The sequence below is a fragment of the Python bivittatus genome, unplaced genomic scaffold (genome assembly GCF_059951505.1).
Source record: "Python bivittatus isolate LINGU-HERP-01145 unplaced genomic scaffold, Pbiv_v1 ctg000850_np1212, whole genome shotgun sequence".
In the NCBI taxonomy this organism is placed as follows: domain Eukaryota; kingdom Metazoa; phylum Chordata; class Lepidosauria; order Squamata; family Pythonidae; genus Python; species Python bivittatus.
Genome location: NW_028277112.1, coordinates 62,793,433 through 62,811,777, shown reverse-complemented (window position 1 = coordinate 62,811,777; position 18,345 = coordinate 62,793,433). Strand labels below are relative to the sequence as shown.

Sequence of the window (18,345 nt, the reverse complement as noted above, 5' to 3'; positions counted from 1 at the left end):
GGATAGGTTTTTTGTCATAACCCACATTTATTCATTCATTTATTTATTTATTGTCATACACACACACTTATAAAGTCATTTCAACGAGATGGGCGGTGACAAATTTGATAGATAGATAGATAGATAGATAGATAGATAGATAGATAGATAGATAGATAGATAGATAGATAGATAGATAAAATGTCACATTTATATAGCTGCCCATCTCACACAAAGCAACTCTGGGGAATGTTCAGCTTTTGTGGGGTAAGGGGAACACCATCCCATTAGAAGTAAGGTTTTCTCCATCTTTTCTAATGTTGCAGAAGCTATTGAACAGCAAACTTTCCCAGTGAGCATTTGATTAAATAGTTTGTTTTCATCTTTACTTTTCTTTGGATTAATTATATGGATTTAATTGTTTTATTTGGTTTTTTATGATTTATTTTATTTCTGTATTGCTTCAGCAAATACATAAGTAGAATGACTGATAAAATAAATATGGGGTATAATCTTACTAGAACATGATCTCCAGTGAGCCATCATTTTGGCCATATTTTTTTAATGAACCATATTTTTTAATAATCCTTGTGTGATAGAATTAGAACTATCCTAATGCCATATGAATTTTTTCCCTGTAGGAAAATTGTCTTGAAACTAATATATATATATTAGTTAAATAATTATATATATATAATATATATATATATTATATATTATTATAATAATAATATTATATTATTATTATAATATATATTAAATAATATATATATATATAAATAATATATATATTAATTTTTAAATTATTATTATTATTATTATTATTATTATTATTATTATTTTAGGGCAACTTGATATTCGTATCAATCCAGAGGAGTGGGAAGGTTATAAGCATGAAACTGAGGAAAAGAAAAAAAAAGATGACAAGTCAAACATTCTCTGGGATAGTACACTGACCATGTTTCAGAAATTAATTGTGGTGAAATGCTTTATGGAAGAGAAGGTAAATTTTCTATTAACAGTTTAAGGCACTATTGCTATATCACCCTTTCAGGCATGCAGGACCATAAATTGTTATCTATATTCATTATTGAATGGAAAGCTAATTTTCAGTTAGAGGTTAGTGAAAATAAAGTTGTAATGTTTTTCCCATCCATATTCATGGGTTCCCCCAAGGTCCATGGAACCCAAGTTAAGCACTCCTGGTCTAGATGGCAAGGTCCTTGTATACAGTTATGTGTGATTGATTCTGTCTATAGCAGGGTCCCCCAAAGTGGTGAATATCAGCCCCCAAGAGTTGATGGGACTATCCGTTGTTGTTGTTGTTATTCCTATTCATAGTACTATTAGTTAATGTAGTATTTATTAAATTATTTTCATATAATAAGTGTTTGGGAGTTGATGAACAATCTGAAACTTCATGAAGGGGTCAATGAGCTAAAGAGTCTGGGGATTCCTGGTCTATAGGCATGCATGGAATAGGCAAGGTAAGGGCGTGTCCTACCCCAGTCATAAGTGTAAGATTGTGTCTTAACTCTAACCCAATCATAATTGCTTCCTTGACTTCAGTATATATTGCTAAATAGTTTAAGCCGAGTAAAATAGGTTTACAGTATACTGATATAACCTTTGTAAGTACAAATAGTTACAATAAGGTTCCATATTTATAACGAGTTAGGAAGAATCAAAACACAAGTGGAATCCTGTGGAAGATGCAAATGAATATCTTACTCTCTTCCTCTTAATATTGAAAAATAATAACTGGGGTAAAATAGTGTCAGAAGCCTGCACAAGATTAATACAAGCCACAAAGTCAACACATAATTTACTTGCATTTGCAGAGATATACATGGGTATTTTAATTAATAATATTATAATATTTACCATCATGATTTCATAGTCAGACTTTTATCACATGTAAAGTCAGCTTTTCTCCAAGGAATTCCAAGTGACCTGCATTGTAACTACACTGAATTCATTGTAACTTATTTTCTAGGGCTGGCAGAGTTTTAGACTGAAAGACAAAAAGTTGCTTTGGAGGGCATGGGGGTGCTATGTAGGTGGTGTCTTTTCCTGGGATTGTGAGGTGGTTCTTCACAGCCAGAGTGCAATATCAACAGACAACTTTTTGTAAGAAGTTGTAGAGAAGTCCACCTGTGTAGGCTCCAAAATACCTTTTTGCCTTTGACTTTGAAGTGCAGCACAGCATTATTACAGGTAGTCCTTGCTTACCAACAACAATTGGGACTGGCAACTCTGTCGCTAAGCGCCACAGTCACTAAACAAAAAATCACATGACTGCACCAGGCTTACAATGTCATTTCTGCTTTTGTTAAGCAAATCATTGTAGTCGTTAAGCAAGATTTCACGTGACTGCGACTTGCGATTTCACTTCTGCATTCTCCATTAATTCTGCTCATTGGAAGCCAGTTGTGAAGCTCGCAGATGGCAATCATGTGACTGCAGGACACTGCGACAGTCATAAATGCACTCCAGTTGTGAAGTGCTCGAATGGCGATCACGTGACTGCAGGACGCTGCAAGAGCCATAAATGTGAGGATTGATTGTTTTTGATTTTGATTTATTTTTTTTAACCTAACTTAGAACAGTCACTAAACAAGACAGTCAGTAAACAAGGACTACCTGTAGTTTCCAGATAAGCATGGAGGAAATTAGGCAGTATATCTGTGAAGCAAAATACAAAACAAAATATACTAAAATGAGTAACCTATTTAACTTTATATTAATAATTAATTAATTAATATTTATCCATTTTAATTAAGGTTTATTCTGTTTTTGCTGTAAACCTCCCAGAGTCACTTTGTAATGAGATGGGTGGTGACAAATTTGAAATATACTGTAAATAAATATAAATAAATAAATAAATAATAGTGTTGAGAAGTAAATGCAATTATTGTTCCACTAGTATTCATACTGAACAAAATTGTGTTCTTACCCCTTATGCTCTTGCACTAGCAAATTAACTGTGTTGCTCTTCTAGATTGTTTCTGCACTTACTGAGTTTGTAATAGAGAATCTTGGGAAACAATTCATTGAGAATCCTCCAGTTGATCTGGCAACTCTTTACCAGGATATGTCTCCTGCCACACCACTGGTGTTCATCTTAAGTACGGGCTCTGACCCCATGGGGGCTTTCCAGAGATTTGCAAAAGAACGAGGATATTTAGAACGGTACAGATTATCATTCTGTATTCTATTTGACGACCTACAACATTTAAATGTAAAGCTATGCACTCTTTTTCTTTGGCTTTATTCAATATTGTGTTCTAAGAAATAAAAATGTGGGATTATATACAGTACATGTATATAATGAATTTCTTGAAAAGGCCATCTTGCAAAATATAAGAAAAGATGCTAAATATTGCTTTCTCTGGAGATTCAGTAGCAGTTCCCGGCTTATGTAGTTGATAGAGGCACTGTGCCCCCTTTAGAGGCTTGCTTACATGTAGTTGTGTTACATGTTACATCTTGTGCAGTTTTCCATTTTCCTTCTTAACAAGTAGCATTCTGTCACTACCGACCACATTTAGTTCTGATTGGATTCATTAATGAGAGTTGTTGCCTCAATAGGAAGGAAAAAATATTTTGTTTCTGACATCTGTCTTGCCTGTTTCAAAGCTGGATGAATTAGACATGACAGTTCAGTGTTGATAATTTTAAAAAAGCTGCTGCCAAAAACTCGTGCAGCGATAGGCTTACAAAGCTTACTATCTTAGTTCCATGTTTTTAAAAATGTAATTAAGGAGATCATGTGAAGAAAAAATAGAACAGTAATAATTAAAATTTGCCCTGTACTTATTAATACTACGCAAAATATTCCCATGTGATCATTTGGCTACTGGCTGACAGTATTTAGCTGCACTGATCTGGCTTCAGTTCTATAGCACAGCAAACTAAACTGTCAAATTGGATTCATATGTACTAGAAATGTATTTCCTCCTCTGGACATTTTGAGTCCCCTGCTCTTCCCTGACGCAATGCCAAACTAGAGATGCTTTGTGAACGCATAAAAATGTTCGCAAACATTTGCCCCCTGCTTCAGTTTATCTGGTGTGCATATGACTAAACCTGATTTTTTAAAAAAGAAAAGAACATTTATCTTTTCAGCCTAAATAATTATCCTTTCCTCATTCATTTGCAGAATAGAAATAATAGCATGTATTCATAGCTTCAACAGTATTGATCTGCAAATGTCTCTCAAAGATTTTATTGAGAAAAAAATGAGGCCCCTATAGTTGCAAGACATATTAACATAGAGAGAGGCACTGCTATTACATCAGTCTTAGACCTGCCTAGCAAGCCAAGGACAATCTACCGGGCAGATGATAAGCCCCTACTTATTGCTGTTTGAATGGGACTGTTAAACAGCCAGGGTTTCAAGTTTGACTATTTGTCTCAGAGGCTGAGTACGGCTGGTACCACTTCTAGAACTGAAAGAGGAGACCTCTTCGCAGTTCACTGGGCTCAGAGAATGATTGAGAGCAGACATGTTTTTTTTCTTTTGTCATGCCTAAGAGCCTTGCTATGTTATCATTTTTCTTGAGTCACAAAGACCTCACAGAACTTTCAAAATAAGTTTTTATTGCCTTCACTCTGGGCTCTGCAGTTTCCAGGTTTCACAGGGAGACGGTCTGAGTTCTACAACTGATACCTATCCATCAGCTGTATTTGAGAAGTTCTAGCCTGAGGATTTTTCACTGTAACGTTTCAAAGATACATAGCTGTTGCTACTGGTTGAGGCAACTTATATAAAGAAGGCTTATTAATCCTTTAAAAACTTACTGCATTAATGGTTTGAATTTTATTGAACATTGCTTCATATTTTTTTAATGAGAAGCAGTATACAAATTTTTTAAATAAATACAACAGAACAAATAAATGAATAAAGAGGGCAGGTAATGTGAGCTTTGAGTGTGGAATGTATTTAGTGTAAAATAATAAAACTGCTTTTCAGAAGTTGCATAGTCCAAATTCATAATAATGTAGCAAACAAACATCCAGTTTTGATTTCAGTGGATAAATGGTTGCTCAGTTGAACTACTTTTATGTAGAGACGTTAATAATTGATATTGCTAATCATTAAGAATCTGGAATATATAAATAATTATATATATTTAAAATACATATAATATGAATACTAACAAAATACATTGATTTTCAGAGTGCAATCAATTTCATTAGGACAAGGTCAAGGACCTATTGCTGAAAAAATGATTAAGGATGCACTGAAAACAGGAAATTGGATATTTCTTCAGAATTGCCATTTAGCTGTTTCATGGATGTTAGCAATGGAAGAGCTTATAAAAACATTTACAGAGCCAAGTAAGTATTTTTAATTTACTTTTCTTTCTCAGGAATGCTTCAGCTGAAAGAAATAAGAACTGATTCAGAATTTAAACTATAGGACTATGTTGGAAGTGGGGGTAGATAGTAGGATTTCAAAGAAAGGTTGATCAAAGGTTGATAACTCATTCTGGATATTTCAATCCTAATTCAATCCTATAATTTAATAACTACCAACATTTCTATGGGTCTTTAACTTCTTTACTGTAGTTCTTGAGGTTGGAACATTCCTGACAGAATGTTTTAAACACCTCTCATTTTTAATGTTATCACTTGTTTCACAAACATTATTTCAGTTATCATTACTGTTACTTTGTAAAATGGAACCTGATTATTATTCCAATATTGCTAAACAGTGACTGAAAAAAAATGGATTGGCTATGGACTCTTAGGAATAGAAAACAAGATTTGAACCATGGAATTTTTGGTTTCTAGCTCAGTTTCTGTTGAACAAATTAAACATAATAAGACAGTTATCTACTTTCATGTTTGGAAGAAGGATGATATGGATACTACCTTGAGCCTTTGTGGGAAAGTTGGGATAGAAATCTAACAAATAAATAAACATTCAAAAATAATAAGTAGGAAAGTTTTAAATTAAATGGAAAGAATGTGAGGGAGAGGGGGGAAATCCTCATTCTTCTGTGCTGCAATAGTTTGTTTTTTCTCAATCTTTTTATGTCAATAGATTTGTGTCATGTTGAGTTTGGCCTTTAACCTCTGTGCTACACAGTCTCTTGATTTCTTTGCATTCTAATTGAAAGAAACCAAGTTATATCTCAGTGGGCCTGTGATAAAAATGTTTCACCATATACTGCCGGTGAAAATTATATGCTTTGTTGCTTTGCCACCTTTCAGAAATACATATAGTTTATGTTGATTACATAAACTTTGGTCACATTCAGCAGGAACAATTTAGAATTATTAGTTTTCCAATTGCTTCCCATGTTTAAATGTTATTTAGTAGAATCTACTGAAAACTGAGGAACACTAAATGATAAACAATGATCATGATAGCTTAAAATGCATTTTGTTTTGGGAAATTACCTATTGAGTAATCTTTCCTTCACAGCTAGAAAGCTCAGATATTGATGAATTCAGCATTCCAAAAGGGAACATGAGGGGACAGAGACCTTTGAGTGTCTCCTTGTTCTCTCAAAAATGTTATTAAAGGATTTGTATACTAGCTGAAGGAGGGAATTTAGGTATGGGCCATTGAAGCTTCTCCTAACATCCTTCCTTTGACTCTTGCAAATCTTAGATTTTCCCAATATAAAAAAAGATAGCCCTGAAACTTGGTGAGTCATCTGTACAGAAATTATAACATTCTCTCCTCTGAAATTGGAGTAGACCCAGAGCCCAGGGAGTGAATATAATGCATCCTATGGTTTCTGGGACACCGTATCAGGAGCCATTGTGGTGGTCCCATAATGTTTGTTTTATCTAACACATTGTTTGGTTTATACATATATATTATTAAAAATTCTATATTTTTCAGGTGTCTCTATCCATGAAAACTTTCGACTCTACTTGAGTTCCATGCCATGTACTACTTTCCCTGTTACTGTCCTTCAGAATTCTGTCAAGGTAGTTTTTTTAAAAAAATAAGTAAAATGAGAAATATAGTTTCAAAGTAAATTATTTTCAGCATACAGAACAAGTTGAGTTCACTGCGGCTGCAGTTAACCGTTTCTGAAATTGCTTCCTCTTAGGAAATGAGGAGCACAAAAAAACCAACGTAGCTGCTAGAACTTCCATCTGTAGATTGGTCAGCTTTGCTCCATCAAATTGTTTTTGGGTAACAAGATGACATTATCAAAATCCAAAAGAGATTCTGTAGGAATTTATAACCTAAATGATGACAGAAAACAAGGCCACAATGAGAAGTGGAGAGGACATAAAGTGGCGTGGTTAAGAGGAAGAACTTACATAAATGCAATTACAGTATTTAATTTGTATTAAATTTTCATTTTAGTTGAGGAAAACTGGGGAAGTTTTATAAAAGAGATAATGTTCTACAATACTTTAAAGTAGGTATACATCAGGAGGGGACCCAAAGCAGCTACTGGAAGCATTCTCTTTTTCCTTTTAGATTTTTTTCTTTCTCCATCTTTCCCTTGGTAGCTGTTTCTGACTCTGATGCTCAAATTGGTTAATATCCATCAAGTTAAAATCCAGTCAACAAAAGACTTGCTGCTCAAATCCATTAAAAGTATTCCCAGGATTTCTGTATAATTGATTGCTTTCGCACATACAGTAGTTGTTTTATTATGTTTTACATAACAACGTTTCCATGAATAAAATGTTTGGGCTCATCCAAGGCTGCAGGGCATCAAATGCTACTTTTTCTGATAAAAAAAGATTAAGTTGTGATGGGAATAATTCATACCCTGTTTAGACAGCATGATTATTCCACAAATTGCACACATTGTAAAGGATCAAGAACGTTGTTTCCATATTATAAAAGCACCCTAACTTTCTTTATGAAACCTAAGTGCCATTATCCAAAAATGGAGAAGACCGCTCCTGATGCCGCTAGTACTTGTCCAGAGGGTAAAGCCTAGGAATGAATGAAGTTTTTGTCTTCATGGCCCAAAAATGTAGCTCTGCTTTTCACCCTCTGACTTCAAGAGCTCTCTCAGCAGTGCAGTATGAGGCTGGATGCCTTGATCTCGGGTTGGTATTGGTAAATGCCAGCTCTATCTGGAATAAGGCCTCATCTGGACACAGTACAGTGATGTATGGATGAGCAGACCTGGCATGTACAGTATTACTGAAAACCTGGCTGGAGGTGATGGAGATGTAGTTCTGTTCTGGGTCTCAAGTCTACCAGCAGCCTAGACAGCAAAGTCAGAGGAGAGTGGGGAATGATCCGGCAGAACACCATGGCAGTGAGAGGCTGTGCTGCTCTGATGGTGCCTGAATGCATCATCTTTATTTGAGACCACATTGAACAAGCTAGGGCTTTCATTAGTGTATTGTCCATCCTGCTGTCTATCCTGAGGTCCTGCATCTCATTGCCAGACTGGTGGCAGAGTTTCCTTATAGTGCTGGAGACCTGAACAATCGTTCCATTGGAGCAAATAGCACACGATCTAAAAATGGAGCACAACGCTGTGAGTCCTTTGCTATAGTCAGATCACTGTCAGGTGAAGCTGCACATTGTTATCATCAACAACCCTCTGCAAAGGCAGTAGACAAATTAAGGTGACTGCCCATGGCATCTGAGAGATCTGAATGCTTTCCTGGCACCGTATGGGGATCTTCTCAGCAAGCTTGTAAGTACCCAGCACCTGGTATCCTGCTGGAGCAGGGAGACAGGCAGTGGGTTGAATAGAATTGCTCTTTACAATTTGCTCATTTAGCATTAAAAACAGATAATTTCTTTTAATTCCTGCTTTGGCAACCTGTCATTTGAAGCTTATGAATATGGTCCATGTGTTCTTCTGCCTATTTCATAAACAAAGTCAAAATACACATATTTATTTCTTATTCATTGGAAACAAAGGTAGGGGGGGGTTTAGATTTGTTTTATCCCACCTTTATTATTTTTATAAATAACTCAAGGCAGCGAACATACCTAATACTCCTTCCTCCTCCTCTTTTCGCTACAATGACAGCCCTGTGAGGTAGGTTGGTCTGAGAGAAAGTGACTGGCCCAAAGTCACCCAGCCAGTTTTTCATGCCCAAGACAGGACTAGAACTCACAGTCTAGCCTGGTGCCTTAACCACTAGACCAAACTCTTCTATGCCAGGGTTGGACGATCTTTTTTGACCTGGGGAACCACAATGCATTCACCTCACAGACTGGGGAGGCATCAGCAGGCCTTCTGATGAGGAAAAGTTTGAGAATTTTAAGAGTGAAAATGTGAGCACATTACCTCCCAGAAGTGTTAAATTCCCACTATCGTTCCTATTTTACTGTTTGTTTAATACAGCAGTAGCACCTCTGAAATTTCGAATGCATTCTATAATCCTGTTCTAGATCATAGATTACTCCCTTAGAAGGGGAGAACTTTCTTTCCCTCTTCATTGACCAAAATAAATATCTGTGGGAATAATCATTTAGCTCTTTCCAAAAATATGGAAGATCTCTGCCTTGAAAAGATCTCAGCTTTCCATTAAATCTTCCACTTCCACTGATTTTAGTAAGTGTACCTCTAACTAAAATTCTTTCTACCCAACAGAACAATCTTATGTCAAACAAGTTTTTAAATGGTATTTTACAGCTATAAAAGAGCAACTTTATTTTGTGAGCAGTAACTGCAATAACTCTTCCTCCATATTTGTCACTTTTTCACTCTTGTTCATTTATGTAAGAAGATTTTTATATATATTTTTTCCTGCTATACTTTTCCTTTGTATATGCTTCTTGGGATAACTAATCACATATATTAACTTGGTTAAAAGTTGAGTTTTCCTCTGAGTAGAAAATGCAATTTGTGTACAGATAGCTACTAATTCATGCATTAACTTGACAAGGCAGTACACAACTGGAAAGACAATCCCACGTAGCCTTGTCCTGTAGCTGTACAAATGAATAAATGCAGTGAAGCGTAAAGTTTGTGAATTACCACTGCTTCATAGCCATCTCATAATACATAACTTTATAGAAGCAGTGTAAGAATACTATTTGAAAATTGTCAGCAAATATATTTTTTTACTGTAAACCACCCAGAGTCACTTCCTAGTGAGATGGGCGGTGACCAAATTGGAAATATAAAATAAATAAAATATTTGAAAACCAATTTGATACATGCGTATACATCTGTTTCCATTCAGGTAACAAATGAACCCCCTAAAGGTCTACGGGCAAACATTAGAAGAGCCTTCACAGAAATGACACCCTCGTTTTTTGAAGAAAATATCTTGGGCAAAATCTGGAGAAAAATCATTTTTGGCATTTGCTTTTTTCATGCAATTATTCAGGTATCTCCTACTCTAAGAATATATTAAATAATAATAACTAGTGATAATCAGTGTACGTTATTCTGATAAGAAACAGTGCTGTTTTTATAGGCATATTATCAGGATGTGCAAAACTGTCGGGTTCCGCTCCTGGAGCTTTCTTCAGAACGTTGCTTTTTTCTCTCTCAATATTGATCCAGTCAGTCTGGAAGTGAGTTGTCTGTTTCTGGAAGCAAATCTTCCAGGACTGTAAGTTATTTGTGGTGTTCTGGACACAGTCTTAACCCCTCCAGTCCTAGACAATTAAACCCCATAAACAGACACATCACCCTCAGAATAGCCAGACCGGTTCATTTCTGGTACATCCGTCCATTCTGAGAAAAGGGTCACGCAAGTAATTAACACATATATATTAGCTCAGAACAGCAATGTCTACGAAGGCTACTTCAAACATTTATCCCACTCTTCTCATCTTTCTGCAAAATTCATAGAACTTCTTGTAACATTTCTCTAAACTGTAGCCTATGTCTTGCATGCAACCTTCATCATAATTTGAAAAGCCGTCTGCAGAGGATCAGTTCATATCACCGGTGAAAACAGACTGCACCTCCCCTACAGCGTGCTGCTTGGAAAAGAGAGAAAATAGTATCAAAAAAGATTTTTAAAAATACGTCAGAGAGAGAATGGGTATCCACATCCACTTTGGCTCTGGTTTCATTGGCTACTTGCTTTACTCTCAAGTCCCACTCCCTCAATTTAAGGTAATATAGCCCTTAACAGCAAAAACATTGGCCACACTTAGTCTTAATGTTAGCTTCTGATATGGATATTTTTTCCAAAGACTTCTTTACTAAGTAGGATCAAGTATGCTCTTTCATTGAAGCACAAATTGTTTTTTTACGGTACCAAAGGCGCTGAAGCAAAAGCCTAAAAGGCACGGAGAAGCAGTCCCTCTATATAGACTTACGTAAATTGGAATATACCTGGGATGGCTAAGTATATTTGATTGGATATAGTAGCACATCATGTGTTTAGTGAGGCCAGTGAGGGTGGCGCTGTAAAGACAATAGTCTATTAAGTTAGACAAGGGTTGTATTCTTTGAACATGAGTTACTGATGATGTGTTACTTTGGCAAGTGTTATCTCTAAGCGGCCTTTGCTTCCCAGCGTTTTTTCTATCTCCTAGGGTTTTAATAATCATTCTTTATGTCTGAATGTTTCTGTGGTTGTGCTGACAGTTTATCTTCTTTGGGAAAGTGGCTTTGAGGCAAGGGCAATTTGCTTGCCTTGACTAATGCCATCTTCTCTACTACATAAGCTTATCATAATATAAAATTTCTTATAATGTACAAATCTTATTCTATCTAAAAATGTTTCCAGTTATACCAAATTAAAGACATCAAGTATCTGTTGGAGTGGAAGATCTGCATTCCTGTTGCTGCATTCAGAAACATTTTAATTTAATTTAGTCCAATCCAATTTATTGCTGGGAAAAGAAAGGAAATATACTATGTAAATGCTTATGTAACAATTCCTTCATCTCAGTTGGAATTTTATTTTTATTTTTTTATTTTATCAAATTTCTCTCCCTCCCATCTCCCCCCAATGGGGGACTCTGGGCGACTCACAAAAACATTAAAACCATAAATATACATAAAATACATAATACATCTAAAATTTCTTCTCCATTCCTTTTTGCTTCACATCCTATTATGAGAAAACTAAGCATGAAGAATATTAGAAAACACCAAAAGCAGAATCCAAGTTTCCCATAGAAAAATATAATAATTATAATATCTGCTGATTGTTAATATTGTGCAATGAAATGTTGTAGAAATTTATAGATTTTAGGGGGAAAAAATCCAGGTCTAGTCAGAAGCTTTATCTGTAATGAGTTACTGCCCATATTTATGAAGGGGCACATTTTGAATTCTGAAGACATTAAATCACAAACTCATTTCAGTGGAATTCAGGTATGCCTCAGTTTCTTTGATTTTTACCACTGATTATAATTTGAAAACAGACATCCCTAATTCTTGAAGTAGAATCCTTTCTCTTCTCCCGAAGATTAGAGGAGAAAGAAAGTGTATAATTTCTGATCTCAGTTTGGGTATAATCCATGTGCTAGGAAATGAGCCAGTGTTGAATAAAAGTGGACAGGTAGTACCCAGATTAAGAACGCCTGGTTGATGGACAACCCATAGTTAAAAACAGTCTATTGTAGTAAAATTTGAGTTAAATACACAATGATTTGAGTTAAATACACAATGGTTCAAGTTCATTACACAATACTACTTATACAGTATTGTATAATAATACTGTTCCAGCTCACGTACAAATTGGACCTTGGGAATGAAACTTCTTAAACTGGGGACCTGTTGGACTTAACCTGGGGAGATCCGGATTTAAGTCCTCTGTTCGACCATTTTGTGACTTTGGATCGGTAATTCTCTTTTAGTCTCAAGAGTTGTTGCAGAGAAGAAAAAAGTTAGCAAATTAGGTGCCATTAAGTTGGACCTGACCCTTCATGATCATGTGGACAATTGCCTACCATCTTGACCTGTCTCTGGTGATAATGTATAACTCTCCCAAGGACATTCCAGTAATTTCTTTGATTTTATCTCCCTATCTTACATGTTGTTTTCCCATTCTGCTTCCCTCAGTCTTGCCAAGCATATTAGTTTATATAGTCCACTGTTTGCTCGTGTAATATGCCCAAAGTATTTGAGTTTCTCCTTCCTGATCAAGAGAGTAACCAGCCTTTATTTGTCCACGACTGATTTTCAGCATCCAGCTTTCATTTCCATATGTTGCCACAGAAAAACCATTGCTTTAACTATTCTAACCTTGTGACAGCGTTATGAAAGAAATTTAGTTTGTCTTCTAGTTTGTCATTTCATTTCTCCCTAGATTAATCTCCTCTTCACTTTTCAGGCACATAATCTTACATGCTTTTGTGCCCAAGAACATCAAACTATCTGTCACCTTCTTTTCTTTGCTATGAACTATAAGTTCAAGTTGTTGAAATTACCTTTAACTTCCTAATATTTAACACAGATTTTTCACTTTACATTTTCAATTTCATAATGAACTTTTCAAAGTCTGTTTTTCATTTTATTTTCACCTAATAATTGTTAGTTGTTTGACGTCCACTTTTGTAAAGTAGCATCATTTCCAATCCTGTCATTCACTGAATATATTTATTGTAATGGTTGGTGAAATTGACAGAACTTGCTAAGATGGACAAACTGACTTCTTTGATTAGAGAAAGGACAATATCTACATTTATTGGTGATTGGAAACCCCATATGGAAATTTTGCATAAAAATGAAAAAAATATATATTTGCGATTTATGGTTTTGATGATTAGACAGGATAGATTATAAAAAGAAGAGAGTCATGATTCAACCTTAAAGAGAGAGGTTAACATATAATTGTACTTATAACTGCTATGAAGAATATCAGAAGCTACTTCTTTATACTTCTATATATTTCTTTATATCTTTCTCTTTTTTTCTATTTTCTTTTCTTATTGCACTCTTAGTTTTTTCTGTTAATTCTCTCTTTTTTGTTTTCTCCATTCTAATTTAGTTTGTATTGGTTCTTATTATTGCTCTTTAAACTTTTAATAAAAATTATATTAAAAAATTATAAAAGAATATATTTATTGTATTAGTTAAACGGATAGGGGACAATATGCATTCTTGGCTCACTTTCTTCCCTTTCCTGAACCATTGCTTCTTCAAATTCAGTTCTTACAGAAGCTTCTTCTTCATTGTAAAGATTCCTTAAAAGGGTAATCAGAAGTCTGGCCTGCCCATTACCCTGAAGTATATTTGGTATTCTTGCAGGAGCTAGACAATCAAAAGATTGCTCCAATTAATAAAATCTCTGCCCATTATTTTTTGTTAGCTGACTAGTTTCATTGCTTGTTCTGAAATGTGCCTGTTCATTTTGCATTTCTGTGTCCATGTTTGGCTCTGTAGTTTTTTGTAAGATTTTAAGCAATACTGCTTACGTGAGGAGTGCTTTGGTAATTTGCTTATTATTGTATTAATTATTGTATATATTTCCAATCTCTAAGCCACACATTCTTGTTCCATATTTGTTGATGCAAAGCTCTGAACTTTAAGTGTTTCTTCTCCTGCAGCTTTAAATAGTTCAGCTCTGCACCTTGTACTTTTCTATTTGACAGCTAGTCTATTGTCTGTTGTACCTCATTCTCTAGTGGAATCAGTCCTTGAACATACGCCCTCTATATAAATGCTTCTGTCATTCCGTAATCCCATTTGTAAAGGGTTTTAGTATAGTCTTTCCATCTTCCTTTAACCTCATTTGTCTCTGTTAGACCTCTTCTATGATTGAGTATTCCTACCTTTGCTGTAAATTTTCTGGTGCTACCTCTCATTTTAAAAATATAACTCATTTTTCTTTTCTTGTTATTTTCTTCAAGTTGTTGACATTCTTGATTGAGATGTCTTTTCGTTCCCTTACTTGCTTAACACTGAAAATCCGTGTTAGCCATCATACTTCTTTCTTGTTGCCCAGGCTTTCATCCTCTGACTTTTTTTGGCAATCGTGATAGCTCATTCTGAAAGCCATTTGGATCGTTTCCTCTTTGAAATTTTAGGAGTGATCTTTTCTGTGTTGGTTTTCACAGTCTTTCTTATCTTTTTCTATTGCTTCTCAAGTTTTCTTATGCATAAATTAAGCATGCTGAGTTTGCTCCTTACATTGAACTTGTATTCTGACTGCCTGTACTCCTGATCAAACATTGCTGCCATGCTACCTTCTTTGATTTTCTAAGTTAAACTCATATATTTGACACCAATACTTAATAGACTATTCCACAATTTGCATCTGGAAGTAACCTTGCAGACTGGATTATTCTTCTCCATCTCTTCCTTATGATGTAATCAAATTGATTCTGATGCCCTGCGTATCACTGTTTCCAGCGAGGCAGCTATATTCATCTTCTACACCAAAACAATTAAGCTTCTGTGCATCAAAACCCACTGCATCAGATACAATATCATCCTGAGAGAGGAGCATTATATAATACTCCTTTCTCCAAGCGGTATACAGACACCTATACACACCTGTTGTTTGTGGAAGAAGGAAGGTGGAAGAAATATAAGGAAAGATCGAATTGTAGCCATCTTTAACAGTTTTCTATTACTTCTGTTTTTGTGAAAAATTGTTTTAAAATGCTTTCCCAAGATTTCTGGAACCAAGGGAACATTCTAGCCAGGTTTTCATCTGCTGCTTTTACTCAAGCCATTAAAAATAGAATGTCAGGAAAAGGCTTGATTAGTTTTCTAATCAGTACATGTAGAGATATATTACACAAGTCTCCCTAGTTTCTTAATCACTGCCATTCAATTTATAGCCTCTGGGTCACCAAAGTTCCTCTGGATAATAGAGATCTCAAGGGAAAACTAGGTACAGCTAGAAAAAGCGACTAAATAGGAAATAGCTCTTTCATCACGTTCTTCAGAAAAGGAGGAACTATTTTTGTCAGTTTTCTAGGACAAACATATCTCCTGTCGATACAATGATCACAATGAAAAACTGATATTATCACTAAGTGAAATAATTCATGGGAACCCATGGTATAGAATCCAGGGGGGAAACTACAGAAATTGTGAAGGAACTGAATGAATCTTACAGGGCTTTTGTTAATGGATTTCTTATAGTTTCATGACATTGTTCAAAGAACACTGACCAAACAAATCTAATCTCTTAATCCTCAAGGAAAGGAAAAAATTTGGACCCCTTGGTTGGAACATATGTTATGAATTTAATGACAGTGACAGAGAATGTGCCTTATTAAACCTCAATCTTTACTGCCAAGAAGGAAAAGTACCCTGGGATGCCCTTACATATATAACAGGTAAGGTATCAATTTAATAATCCTATGACATCTGTACTTATCCATGCATATTGCCTACCATAAATAACTTCTGTAAGTGATTGGGGCCAGAGAGTTATTTATGTGAGATCAAGGACTTGGAGCTACCCAATGCACTTTTTCACCTTAAAAGTAAAAGTAAAAACAAAGCAGTCCGGTATGACTATCAGCTGGGAATTTTGTTTGAACTGTCCCCATAAATCTGTGTGGTATCAGGCTGTGGAATTATGCCAACTTCTGTCAGTTTTAAAAATAGTGTGCCATGGCACAAAAGGGACCATTGATTAGAAAATAGAAGTCATTGTCTCTGGCTCATAGGTCTAGTTACAAATTTATCTGAAGAATGGAATATATACATATACTAATTTCCAAGGGTTTCTGATTACTGATATAGTTATTATCCCACTGAGTTCACAATTATGCATAACAACCATTTAATTACTGGGACAAGTGGAATTCTTTCCTGCATAGAAAAAATATCTGGTGAGTGTTGTTTCTATATATGCAGTATCTTCATTTCATATGAACACAATATTAGTGTTACTCATAGAGCCACAGATTTGTTCTGCGTGTGATATATGCATACCGTTCTGTAATAAATTAAAATTTTCCAGTTGAAAAACTGAAAGCCTGAAATTGTCCATTTTGCTAGTAAATTCTTGATACAGAATTATAAAATTCTTTACCAGTAAAATGCAGGGTCTTCTACAGTTACAGGCATGAAGCCAAATTATAATAAAAATCCAATTAAAATATTAAAATGAGCAGTTAAAATTAAACATGAAAATGGGTAGAACCATCAAATTTAAATGTATTTTACAGCATTCTTAAATACCAACGAATTATTTTAAGTCAATAAGGAGTGCCTTCTAGAGATCAGGGGCAACTACGGAGAAGGCTCGATCCCAGGTTTCCACTAGCAAAGTCTGCTGCAGCAACTTTAGACAAACTTCCCCAATTATTTCACCATTTAGAAGAAGGTGTTCTCTAAGAGGCTTTTAAAGTATAAGCCAGCACTTTGTCTTTCACTTTGAAATAAATTTGCAGCCAGTGAAGGTCTTTTAGTACAAGTGTAGCCTGGCTGTATTAATTGAGATTTCTAGGCTAGATTCAAAGGCATCATCTTACAGAACACACTAGGGTAATCAAAAAGCAAGGAGGCTACCAGTGTACCGTTTAAAGTAATTTTCTTCCAAGAAAAGGCACAGTTGGCACATCAGCCAAAGTTGATAAAAGGCACTCCCAAGAAATGGCTCTATCTAAGAAACAAGAGAGAGATCTGGATCTATAACAGCCCCAGACTGCATACCTCCTCTTTTGGAGGAATGTAAGTGATCTAGATGGAAAGGTCTATCATTTCCTTGGAATTATGCCTTCCACAATTATCACCTCTATCTTATCTGAATTGGGCTTCAATTTACTATCTCTTATCCACTTCATTAGCACTGCAAGAAATAGTTCAGGGGAGGCACAGCATTACCTGGAGGCAGCAAAATAAATTTGGGTGTCAGCAGCATACTAATAATACCCAGCTACAAATCTCTTGATAATCTCCCCCAAATAATTTCATGTAGATATGAAAAACTGTTGAGCAATCCTTTTGTATTGTCTCAATCTTCTGCATTGAGACACCATCTAAAATCTACCAGAAAGTTATGAATGGATTCATCGCAGACTACAGGTAGTCCTCACTTAACAACCACAACTGGAACCGGCAACTCCACCACTAAGCAGTGTGATTGTTAAGTAAAACATCACGTGACTATGCCTGACTTAACAACGTCAGTTCTGCTGCAGTCATTAAGCAAATCATCCACAGGTAATTGAGACATCATGTGATCACAACGTGTGATTTTACTGCCAAATTCTCCATTGACTTTGCTTGTCAGAAGCTGGCTATGAAGCTTGCAAATGGCAATCATGTGACCATGGGATATGCAACCGTCGTAAATGCATACCGGTTGTGAAACACCTGAATGGCAATCACATGACCACAGGGATGCTGCAATGGTTGTAAGTTCGAGGACTGGTCATAAAGTTAGTTTTTCAGCACCTTCATAACATTGAACAGTCGCTAAACAGGGCAGTCATTAACTGAGGACTACCTGTAGTATTTCTTATTCCCAAATCACCTTGGCAATCCAGAAGGATGCCTTGACAGTGGTATTAAAAGCTGCTTTGAG

At 35.5% G+C, this 18,345-nt stretch overlaps 1 protein-coding gene across 1 annotated transcript in view; it reads left to right on the top strand.

Moving 5' to 3' along the window:
* DNAH6 (dynein axonemal heavy chain 6) overlaps positions 1-18,345 on the top strand; it is a 172,262-nt gene that overhangs the window by 125,204 nt on the left and 28,713 nt on the right. The window contains exons 62-67 of the mRNA XM_088130049.1: positions 825-982; positions 2,981-3,171; positions 5,162-5,322; positions 6,842-6,930; positions 10,126-10,272; positions 16,006-16,144. Of these exons, the coding sequence (XP_087986175.1) occupies positions 825-982; positions 2,981-3,171; positions 5,162-5,322; positions 6,842-6,930; positions 10,126-10,272; positions 16,006-16,144 (885 nt within the window). The remainder of the gene's footprint in view (positions 1-824; positions 983-2,980; positions 3,172-5,161; positions 5,323-6,841; positions 6,931-10,125; positions 10,273-16,005; positions 16,145-18,345) is intronic.